The sequence below is a fragment of the Octopus sinensis genome, linkage group LG9 (assembly GCF_006345805.1).
Source record: "Octopus sinensis linkage group LG9, ASM634580v1, whole genome shotgun sequence".
Lineage (NCBI taxonomy): Eukaryota > Metazoa > Mollusca > Cephalopoda > Octopoda > Octopodidae > Octopus > Octopus sinensis.
In genome coordinates, this window is record NC_043005.1 from 41,202,887 (window position 1) to 41,216,020 (window position 13,134).

At 34.4% G+C, this 13,134-nt stretch overlaps 1 protein-coding gene across 1 annotated transcript in view; it reads right to left on the reverse strand.

The window, feature by feature from the left end:
• Positions 1 to 13,134, reverse strand: part of LOC115215408 (dynein heavy chain 5, axonemal-like) — a 401,219-nt gene that overhangs the window by 133,479 nt on the left and 254,606 nt on the right. The window contains exon 68 of the mRNA XM_036505929.1: positions 1,992 to 2,147. Coding sequence (XP_036361822.1) covers positions 1,992 to 2,147 — 156 coding nt within the window. The remainder of the gene's footprint in view (positions 1 to 1,991; positions 2,148 to 13,134) is intronic.

Here is a 13,134-nt window from a genome sequence, read left to right on the forward strand (position 1 = left end):
TTTTCATACAGATTGCATCTCCAAGTAAAATATTCTATATATACATTTTGTCCATTTATTATTTTTATTATGAAGTCCTACAATATAGCACAGCAATAAGTGTTTTGGTGTACTCAATCTACAATCTGTCTTAGATTCCTCACCATTTCATTTCATTTACATTTTATACCCCCACCACACCATGCTGGGAAAATCACCATAATGTATCATTTTTTTTAACCCTTCTCTAAAATTTTAAACTTTGTGTCTATGAAAGAAACCATTATTATTAAAGAGAGGACATTTTTTTTGGAATGGCAGTTTCAATCGGAAAAAAAAAATTTAAAACTATAACATTAAAAAATTAAGAATAATAACAATAAAAACAATAACAACACAAATAATGCTATTGCTGTTGCTGCTGCTACTGATGATGATTATGATGACGACGATGACGACGACGATAACAATGATGCTGATGATGATGATATACATCTAACAAGAGAAATACTATAACCCAGAATAATGTAGAGACATAGTTTTCCAGGTGAAAGGTTTTCAATTAGAATGTATGACCTTCTAGGGAGACATTACAGATTTTGATGTATAAGAGTTCATTACCAATAAAATCAGCTAAAATTATTGAATATAAAAATGTTATTTCCATTAAAATCGAGGAGAAAGTGTCATTACATTAAACTTTATTTTATATCTCTCTTACAAAAACAATATGTTTCTAGTTAGCAAAAATGTTCTTGCCTCTCTCTTTCTCTCTCTTAATTTTTTTTTCCATTTCAATGATAAGTTACAGAAAATATTTTGCTTTTAGAATTTGAAATATGAAAGATTAACAACTATAGTGCTATTGCCCAGCAGATTTCAGGTGTGTAATATAATTACAAGCTATAATTCTATCAGTCTCTGGTCTTTGATACCTATTGAACTCAATCATTTATCAAGAGCTCTGCTGTATAATCTTTCTGATTTCCAGTAGTCATTAGAATACGCTATAAATGGTCAATCACAGCAATATGGAAGCACCTCACTCTTGCAATATCTTCTTCATTTCTTGACCATGACATAAGAAAATATGCTTTCCCTACAAATGCAACTTTAACAGCCATTAAATGCAGGCAAGAATGATGGATTAAGTAGGAGTGCAGTTACAGCCAGGAATGTGGTATGAACTAATTTAAGGACAAAGTCTTCAGTCTCACAGTGTTTCTGTGTGTGTGTGTGCTGGTCATATGAGACCACACAACACCAATTTGGTGGAATTAATTATAAAATAGTTTAATGAAAGGGCCATGACAAAAAGCACACCCTACTCCCTTGAAACAGTATATAGTGTACCCAGCTATATATATTATATTGATTTCAAATTCTGGCACAAGGCCAGTAATTTTGGATGAAAGGTCAAGTCAATTACAATGACCCCCGTGATCAACTGGTAATTATTTTATCGTCTCACAAAAAGATGAAAGGCAAAGTTGACCTTGGTGGAACTCAGAACAAAAAGGTCGATGAAATACCTATCTCTTTACTACCCACAAGGGGCTAAACACAGAGAGGACAAACACGGACAGACAAACGGATTAAGTCGTTTATATCGACCCCAGTGCGTAACTGGTACTTATTTAATCAACCCCGAAAGGATGAAAGGCAAAGTCGACCTCGGCGGAACTTGAACTCAGAACATAGCGGCAGACAAAATACTGCTCAGCATTTTGCCTGGCATGCTAACGCTTCTGCCAGTTTGCCAGCTTATAGAATGAAAGGCAACATTAATCACAGAAGCATCTGAACTCAGAATGTAAAACTGGACAAAATGCTGTGAAACATTTTGCTGTCCTAAGGATTCTGACAGATTGTCAACTTAATACATACACGCACACACACAAACATGTGTGTATGTGTGTGTGTGTGTGTGCATAACAAAAACATATATACATGTATACACAAACGTACAGCACAGCACAAAATAAAAAAATACATTAGAGAAAAAGCATTACTTTGAATGTAGAACCAGATTTAATGAAATTCCTTTCAAGAACATTATCTAATGCTGGATCAAGTTCTTCGCCAACATCTTCAATGAGCAGAGGCCGACCCAAAGAAAGGCTGTCTTCAAGGTGTGTTCGGAAATATTTGTGGTTCAAAGTTGTCACCTGAAAGAAGAGAGTATAATTTTTTGTAGCATTAATTTCATGTGGAATATTACAACATGAAAAGTATAAATCAATTACGGTTATATTTGGGGATAGTCATATTTTGTTACCAATTAAACACCTACACTGTATTCTTGATTTTCACTCCAGCTTTATTATTATTCTTATTATAGTGTCCTTCATCTGAAATCTTTTGTCACACATCCTGTGACCTCTTCAGTGACTCTCCATCCCATGTGTCTTGTGTCTTAGAATTGACAAAACAGAACAGGAGGTGACACGTAGGATGGAGAGTCACTAAAGAGGTCACAGGAGGTATGATGAAAGATTTCAGACAAAGAACACTAAAACAAGAATATTACTAAAGCTGAAGGGAAGTCTAAGTATACAGTGTGAGTGTTTAATTGGCAAAAATATGACGATCTCCAGATATAAAAATATCTGGTTCAACACACAAATTCACATCAGGAATCTTGCAAAACAAATACATAAACATAAAACAATTATTGAAATATATGTTATTAGTTCATCGGTCATTGCTGATGATGACCAATGATATCACATGGGAGAAGAAGACAGGACACAGTGTGTCTGGCTGAGCTCAATCAATCTGATGCCTGCTTGGATATGTATATATATATTATTATTATATATATATACATATATCAAAAGGTTTGGAGGTGATGTACAGGTATTATATATTAGAGGAAATGAGGTACTCAGAAATTTGAATGGGTTTATATTTACAGATTTTTATTAATATGCCACATGTTTTTATGAATCATATATTAGCGCTTGCATCCACTCTAGTGGATTCATGATTTATAAAAACATGTGACATATTAATAAAAATCTGTAAATATAAAACCATCCAGATTTCTGAGTACCTTATTTCTTCAGCCACTACACACACTTTTTTTTCTCTCCTTGTTTTTTCTTTGTACCTTTCTGTAGAAGAGCGTAGGCTCGAAACTTAAAAGACTTTTTCTATTCCTGAGCGTTATACTAATTCATCTGTTTGTTTTGTACACCACCTGTCTTCGTCTTTTGTTTTTTTCGTAAACTTTCCCTATATATATATATATATATATATATTTATATATATACATGCAGAGTCTGACAACAAATTGTATACACACTTCAGGAAAGAAAAAATCTGTATGAATATTTAATTTGTATAAATATGTCTATAAATGTAGATACTTCTTTTGATGTTTTATCAAACTGCATTAACACTGAATTAAAATATTTATACAGACATTTCCTTTCTTGAAGTGTGTATAAATTTTTTTGGTGGATTCTTGTATATATATTATAAATGAAAGACAGAAGATGGAAGATATGAGAATTTTTATTAATCATGACAATTGTTTTAACCCATCTAGCACCGATCCCTCATGGGTAGGATACTTAACAACTGGTTCAGGAGCATCCAACGGTGTGAATCTGTCTCTTCAGGTGATAAATAGATATAACTTATTCTGCAATGTACCTTCTCTTTACGTGTAAAGAGAAGTAGCAAATTAAAGGATATATCTTCATTTATATAGAAGATCAAAAATAAAATAACAAATGCTAAAAAAAACCCCAAAAAACAAACATGCAATACAGTGGGTAAAGTATTAAAAATATCCATGCTAATGATACAATCGAATTTCACCTCAGCTATGTAGAAATTTCAAAAGGTAGATAATCTACTGGCAGCTAACTTCTCTACATTGGCTTCTCTGTGAGGGGCTCTTCTGCCCTTTTGACTTGCATTATTTTAATACGATGGGGGACCTATGTATCCTCCTCACTCAGTAAACTGGTTGGGGGTGGGTTGATGGCCTAATAGTTAATTACCAACCACTTCACCATGGAGGGGTTTGTACTGGGTTAAATGATATTAGAAGCAGATAGAAACTTGGCCTGTCTAGACAACGGATGGAAATTAACAATTCAATGCATCCACAGACCTAAATAAAGAATTAAAATTTGCTATAAGTGATTTACATGAGTAAGACTGGAGAAATTCCAAAAATTGTAGCCTAACTGAGAATTAATAAAATGTGTGATTTTCATATGAAAATTGTCAAATTTTACATCACTACATAGTTGGAAAATATTATAAAATATTTAGAAGTTCTCAAGTAAAGAATTGAACTTGTCTCAGTTTTTTAGAAATTCTATCCTATCTAGGCACTGGTATAATTGTATGGTGAATAAGTTTATATCACAATATGTTTTTAGATTCAACACTTCTGAGTAGCACTTACTCAACTACTTTAGTCTCAGTTTAACTAATTCTTTGTGAGTGGAATTTGGCAGACAGAAATTATGAAAAAATCAGCTTATATATGCATATGTCTATCTATCTAATTAAAGGCACTTCATCGGTTAAGACAATGAGGGTCCCAGTTAATCCAATCAACAGAACTGCCGGTACATGTAATTAATGTGCAAGTGGCTGAGAGGTCCACAGACACATGTACCCTTAACATAGATCTCAGGGAGATTTGGTGCAACACAAGATGTGACAAGGATGGCCCTTTGAAACTCAGGTACAACTCAGTTTTGCTATCTGAGTGGACTGGAACAATATGAAATAAAGTGTGTTGCTTAAGGACATATCACACTACCGGGAATCGAACTCACAACCTTATGATCATATGTTGAGTACCCTAACCACTAGGTCACACACCTTCACTATCTATCCACACACACGCACAGTGAACAAATAAAAGACAGAAAGTAACACATTTAGTAGGAGTTACATGTATCTGCTAACAGTTTGACTTTGCTCCACCATTATTTAAAAGTTCATGGTTGTAGAATACAACACACCATTAGTTGTTTGGAGACAGAGTATTCATACACGCACGCACGCACACACACACACACACACACTTACGCACATGCACACACACACACACACACACATGCAATTTCTTTGAAAGCTCCAGCTTCCATATCCAGATTACAAATTTATATTTGCACGTAAAAAGCACCCACTACACTCGCGGAGTGGTTGGCGTTAGGAAGGGCATCCAGCCGTAGAAACATTGCCAGATCAGACTGGAGCTTGGTGCAGCCCCTGGCTTCCCAGACCCCGGTCAAACCGTCCAACCCGTGCTAGCGCGGAAAACGGACGTTAAACGATGATGATGATGATGATGATCAATAATAATTGGAGCACTTGGTTTCGTAAGTAAATGCCTAACTACCAGTCTGGATAAACTTGGATTTTCAGAAAAAGAAACCAATCAACTAATTTGTACATTACGACCACAATCTGTAAGCAGAACAGTAAAACTATGCAAGACATTTCTCAGGTTTAAAAGGTGACATTATTTTCGTTATCTACATTTCGAAGATAGAGCTTTGTATCTTTGTTAGAAACCAGCTCCTTCTTCAGAGGAACAACTTAAAAGATTAAATGCAGAAGAGACACATACATATGTGTGTATGTATGTCTATGTGTGTGTATCTCTGACCGTGTATGTGCTTATGTGTACTATGCAAACTAGCATCGGCTGTGTCTATTTATGTAAAAATAAAAAACCCCGGAATATGTTAATTCAAAAATAAAGATCAATATGTACCAAACTGAAATAAATACTGGATCAATATGATTGAATAAAAACTGTTGAAGCAATGCTCTAGCATGGCCACAATGTGATCACTGAAACTAGTAAAAGAGGGGAAAAGTGTATATCTGAATGAGTAAGTCTAAAAAATCTGAAAAAATTTTTCTGTATCTTGAAATTATAAAAATTTGCATTTTTCAACTGAACCAGAGTAGCTATTCATTGCTAAAATTCAAATTTTAACCAAGTGAAAAATTATGTATTCCATGATGTATAATTATAGCTAGATAATTAAATCTTCTCACAGTTAATTAGCAGTGGAGAATATTTGGGAAATTCTAAAATGTTTAAAAATCATGGATATTTCACCAGGAAAAGGATAATTAAAATAGTCAAATTTCGTCCATCATCTAACATGTAAATTATAAATTTGAAAATATGCAGATGGGAACAAATAAATAATTAAAGCTTGTTTCAGCTAATTAGAATGAATAACTTTAGAGAAAATTTTAGTCCTGATATGTCCTACAATCATATAAGTTAGCATTTTTACAGGATTGAAGTCATCATTGTAAAAATCATAATAAATGAATTCTAAAATCTATGGTTAGAATTAATCCTTTTAGCAATCAGATTACTTTGAATACTTATGTATTCATTGTTTTGAATTAATCATGCATTATATTGTAGCTATGAGATTTTTATGAGGTAACTGTTAATTTTTTAGAATGACATTGTAGGGTAGGTGTGATAAACCAGATATGGCCAGTTTGAACATAATACGAGTAGAATATTTTGGCTAGATATGGCTGGTTTAAATAGTAAAGTGTTAAATAGTTGTTTCTAACATAGGCACAATACCAGAATTTTGTTAGAAGAGGTTTGTCGAGTAAATTAACTCAAGTACTATTTTTATCTATTTTCCACATCCACCTGATCACTCTCACCCATTCTTCTACAATGTGAGCCATCATATAGCTCCTCCACTGCAAGAAACTTGTTCCACTCTGGCCCCTTCTCTCAAACTCTTACTGCTAATCTCCTAGCATTAACCCTTTTGATACCAACCCGGCTGAAACCATATGTTCCTAACACTTGCTTAATGATAACTAAGTTATTTTACTAAATTCTTTGTTATTGAAAGAAACACAGAGCATCTCAAAATAAATACAGTAATGAATGGGTTAAGCTGTATCATAAGGTTACACAGTCTTACAAGCTGCATAATGTCCTCACTAGTGCTGGTGGCACGAAATATGTTCCCAGTACACAGTGTAAAAGTATTTGCTGCTAGGAAGAGCATCCAGCCCTAGAGACCATGCCAAAGCAGACACTGGAGCACAATGCTGTCTTTGGGTCAAGTGAATCCTGTCAAAACAGTTCAGTCCATGCTGGCATAGAAGAAGATGGACATTAAACAATGATGGCAATAATGATGGCTTGATAGGTATTTTACTTTATTGATCCCAAAAGGATAAAGGCAAATTTAACCTCAGTGAGATCTGAACTCAGAATATGGAGAGCCATTTTGCATGACATTCAAATGATTCTGCTTGCCTGTCACGCTCTGCATACACCTAAATGATGAAATTAAGCAAACACATCTACACACACACATGCAAGCATACATACACAGAAATATAAGACTAATTCACAGACAGACACAGGACAGACCTTGAAGAGAGAGAGAGGGAAGTCCTTGAAGAGGTTGTTTATAACGTGGTTTCTGTATATGTCACCTTAATGTCATGCACTAATACAGTGTGGCATATAGTACCACAGAACTGGATAGACACAAACTGTTTCCACTTTATGTATTCCCAAATACTCTGCCAACAACTGTAACCAGTCCGCAATAAATTTCAATGAACTATAACAACTTCTCAACAATTTCCTGTCCCTCCACAAACTCACAAACGGCACCTTTCAGCTTCCAGCAATTTCTCATCTCTTACTTTTGGTCAAACAGGCTGCTACTTATATGAGTTCGGCTAGTCAGTTCTCACAGGGGGTGTCATGATTCTCACCATAACATCTCCTCTTTTGAGATTTGACTTCTGTAAGAAGTGCAACTTGGTTTATTTAATTATATTCTTTTTTTTTTCATTGCTTCTCCCCTGTTTTGAGATTTTAATTTCCTCAGAAGTTTTAATACTTCTTTTGCTTAGGGACTATTTCTAGTTGTTCTGTTTGTTTATGTTTTCTATTGCTGATCCATCTACGTTTAACCTCTTTTGGTATTGGAACATTGAACAAGTCATAACAAACTTCCAACAGTATTTTTTCTCTTTCTTCAGTATGTCTAGTCTTCAGCTGGTTCAAATGTCATTTGTGCTCTCCTATTTGACCTTTTATTATGTCCACCATACTGCCTATTCTTTCCATCATTATACTGTCCTCCCAACCTAATCTTATATTCTTATATATTTTGAACTGAACTTTATCTACCACATTAAAATACTTTGATGTGTTTCTTGGGTTTTCCTTATAAGTTTTTTGTAGGTAACAATTTATCAAAAATTGATTTTATCTTTCAGACAGATATTAACTCTGCAGGTGTTCAGGTTAGGTGTTACCCTGTAAACCCTTAAAAAATGAGTTAGTGCTATATCATTGCCAAATTAATTTCCTGATTTTTTTTTAGTACTCGCTTAAATGTGTCTACAAACCTTTCTGTTTGCCCATTTGATCAGTTTGTGGTACAGTGGAGTAGAGATGTGATTGACTGCATACCTCTCACAGTAATTTTTAAATTCATACACTGAAAACTGGGTTCCATTATCCAGCACTATGGTGTCCAGGACACTATTGTGCAAAGAATTCATGAAGAAACCTTATTGTTACCTTCAAGGTTGGTTGACTGCATTTACATATCTCTGGCCACGTGGTGTGGCTGTCAACTATGATCTGATGATACGTGCTGTTTATTAGTCCAGCAAAATCTATATGTAGTCTGGACCACGGACTCTCTGTCTTGGAATTTCACTGGTGGGGACTTTGCTATATGAGCATAACCTCTGCAGGATTTCACCAATTATTCAATATCACAGTTCGTAGTAGGCCAATACACATAACTCCCCATTACTGATTTCTTTCTTGAAATTCCTGGGTGCCCCATATGAAATTCACATGATACGTGCTTTTGTAGTGTAGTTGGCACTACAAACTCTTTGTGTATACATCAACACATTATCACACAGAGAAAAATGGTTTGCATTTGTGTTACGTATATTCTTGTTTTCTTTTACCCTCAACATTTCTTTCATCTTCACAATGAATTTGTCATTCTCCGATTCTAATTTTATATCTTGAACTGTTACTAGCAGCTCCTGAATGACCTTATACAAAATGTTTTTATTTCATTTTCTGCTTGTAATGAGGCTATCACCGTATCTTCCAATGGCTCTGTATTTCTTGGAATTAGCCTTGATAAACAATTGGCATGGCCTAATCTCTTGGATGGTATACACTCCATCTTAATGTCGTAGCTAAACAATATTGTACCTCAGTATTGTAACCTATTTGCTGTATGGGTAGGAATTCCTTTTATCAAACAAAGACACCTGAAGAAGGCTGAAGGGTATATCAGCCGAAACATTCTGTTAACAACAAACAAGATGAGGACAAATATCCGTCGAATATAAATAATGTACATAATTCCTTCAGTTTAAGTTTTTCCTACATTTTATCTATAATTCTCGTATAACTTCAATTGCTTCCTGAAAATAAATTTCACTCATTTTTTTAGGCAAGATAAAATTGCAGTATTTTTCATGTTCTGAAAGACTTTGTTTCTTTAACAGTAGTCTCACTTTTTCCTCATCTGCCCAACACTTGCATTCTTCCTTGAAGATTTCTTCATATCTTCTAAAGTATGCCAAAAAAGTTATACCCTCTTCTGGGTTATAATTAATTTCAGTTATAGCATTTGCTATGCTGTCTAGTGAAAACGAACTTGCAGTGTTTCCTGACTTCGACATCAGTTCCAGAAACTGATTGTGTTGCAGTTGTTGATATAACTCCTGTTGCTGATGTTGCTATTGCTTTTGCAACAATAATATGTCAGCTAGTAGGTCTTCCATAATTAACAAATTTTTTTGTATCTTAAAAAATTGTTAATGACCAACGTAAGCTTTGAATAAACTTGTTGCCACACTTATAACATGGATTTATAACAGCGCTATATATGATTTCTTTATTGCCCACAAGGGGCTAAACATAGAGGGGACAAACAAGGACAGACAAAGGGATTAAGTCGATTACATCGGCTCCAGTGCGTAACTGGTACTTAACTTATCGACTCCGAAAGGATGAAAGGCAAAGTCGACCTCGGCAGTATTTGAACCCAGAACGTAATGGCAGACGAAATACCGCTATGCATTTCGCCTGGCTTGCTAACGTTTCTGCCAGCTCACCGCCTGTTATAGGGCTGTAGACACAAACTGTCTCCACTTGATGTGTTCCCAAATACTCTGCTAACAACTGTAACCAATACCAAACAACTGTCAATGAACTATAACAACTTCTCACCAGTTTCCTGTGACTCCACGAACTCACAAATGACAACTTTCGACTTCCTGCGATTCCTCATCTCTCACTCTCAGTCAAACATGCTACTTGTATGAGTCTGGCTTGTCCATTCTCAGAGAGGGTGTCAAGAGTCTCACCGTAACAATAGTGATGAAAGTACTTTAACTAACAAACAGTTGAATGATTGTTTAACCAGCACATTAAACAAATGATTGGTTAGTTAGTTGGTTAAATGGATAGTTAACCAATTGACTAACAACAAAGTGATACTGAACCAGTGCAAGTATTATTATCATTGGCGTAATGACCTTCCCAAGACACAACAAGATTTGTTGCAACACATAAATTCACATCAAGAATCTTCCAAATCAAATACAAAAACGAAATAAAAATCAATATTTATCAGCTAAATTTGAAAGTATAAATCTGGAGAAATTTAAGAATATTTTAACATACTTACAAATTTTGACAACACTTGTACTATCAAAATAGCCATATTTCAAATACTAACAAAGTTATAAAATCTTAATTCCACAAATATGCCTCTAGATATAATTAAATCATATATTAACTAATTTGAATGAGAATCAGTGTATAATTTTTAGAAATTCTAACATATTTGAAAATTTTGAAAATTTGCATTTTTTAATAAAACAGGGTCATACAAATTATCAAATTTCAAATATTCAGATAACCTTAAATAAAGTTTCAGGATTATCCTGGCTAATTTTAAAATATTACAGAAATTATTATAATTTGCATTTTTTAACAGGAGTGAGGTTATCAACATTAATCCCTACATCAACATAGTCACAAATTGTTTATTCAAAAATGTGAGCCGAGCATAATAATAATAATAATAATAATAATAATAATAATAATCATAATGATAGAATGCACCACCCTAAGACAGATATAGAATGACTTTATCAGCCAAGAAAAGAGGGAGGCCATGGACTTTTACAACTGGAATTAACAATGAAGATTGCCACAATTGGCCTAGACACCTACCTGAAAAACTCTGAGGACTGGATGTTAAAACATGAAAACATGTCTCAAAACACGAAAACAAGAAAGCATCATACTCAGTAACAAAACAGGCAAAGGAATATATAAGTAAATATATAAGTGAATTCCAAATACAACAAATTCCAGAATTAGACCTACTAGAAACAAGCACAGAAACAGCTAAGTGTATAAAAACCCATGCTAAAACTGCTGCCTGAGATATTCTTACTGAAGAAAAACCTCTGAATGGCAAATACCCAAAGAGACCGAATAATGCTAATGTTGACAAAGCCCTTACCCATCAATGGTTAAAGGCTTCTAGCTTAAAATCAGAAACAGAACGGGTTTATCATAGCAGCCCAAGATCAATGCCTACCTACAAGAAACTACCTGGCCAACATATTAAAGAATGGCAGCTGCTCAACATGTCGTGTATGTCAACAACAGAATGAAACCATTGATCATGTTACCTCCATATGCAGTGTTCTTGCACCTACAGTATATCTCAACAGGTATGATAGAGCTGCACAATATATTCACTAGGTAATTTGCAAAAATCTGGACCATGATAAAAACTGGTGGGAATACAAACCACCTCCAGTGCTGCAAAATGACCACATCTCACTCCTCTGGAACTTCACCATACAAACTGACAGAAAGTAGGTGCAAATAGGCCAGACATTATATTGAAAGACTTCAGGCAAAAATCACTAAGTGTGGAAAATTTGAGAAGATTTAACTACCTTTGATAATTATCAAATTTAGAAAATTTTACACATCTTCATTATTTTACATTTACTATCCATGCTGGCTTAGTATAGATGTGTCATTATAGTCCAAATAAGTTCATATTGAGAGTCACTGGTCTCACAGACTGAAGTATATGTCCCATTTTGGCGTAGTCCCTAAGGGTGGATGTCCTTTCTACCATGAACTACTTAAAAGATTGGACAAAGTGCATTTTATTATGGCAACAGCACTAGAGAGGTTACGAAGTTCTCAATGAGACTGGGCAAAAGTGAGCCCCTTAAATTTATGCTTCCTCTGATTATCTTCATGTATTGGGTGCATTTATTCACTGCACCAGTACTGAGAGAGTTTGTCAAGTCCTTGGTGGCAAAACTAATACAAAAGCACAGAAACTTAACACAAAAAATGCATTAGTCAAACACACTTTAATGTTAATAAGAAGGAAATGATTTACAATGAAAATGTAGTAATTCAAGAAAATTCCAATAAAGTAATTATCTAACTGAAATTTATTGTTATTGTCACTATATTTGTTTTATTTCAGTCAAATATTTCCTTTCTAAACCATGTTTGTTAATTCAAAAATTATCTTTCTACTTTATGAGTATGAGTTATTACCAAAACAGATACTTTTATTTTTTTGAAAGGTTTTATTGATTGGAATGTGGCCAATCTAGGGTGCTGTCTTCTAGGATACAATTCTTGTTTTATTCACTTCTGGAAGATGAAGATCGGAGCAGACCTAGGTGAGATTTGTACATCTTGTTAGATGTTCGGAGGCAGATTCTGCCTCCAAATATTTGATGAACTGGACATGTCTTAAGTGCCACAAAATTTTATCTCAGGTGGAACTGAGGCAAAATACTATGAAATATATATAATTCCAATCAGGTATGTTGAGTGCTACTTTCTTTCACACACACACACATTGAAATATGAATTAGAAGCAGTGCTAGTGCCCCACCTCATCAAATCACAGCCTACTGGCAAACAGACAAGGCACATACACTATGAGTATTCACTAATGTTTACAACATTAGCTCAGCTTCTAATTTATATTTTAATTTATTCCTAAGTATGCATCGTCGTGTCATAGAAGCAGATGATTAGTACACTGTCTTGCATACAGT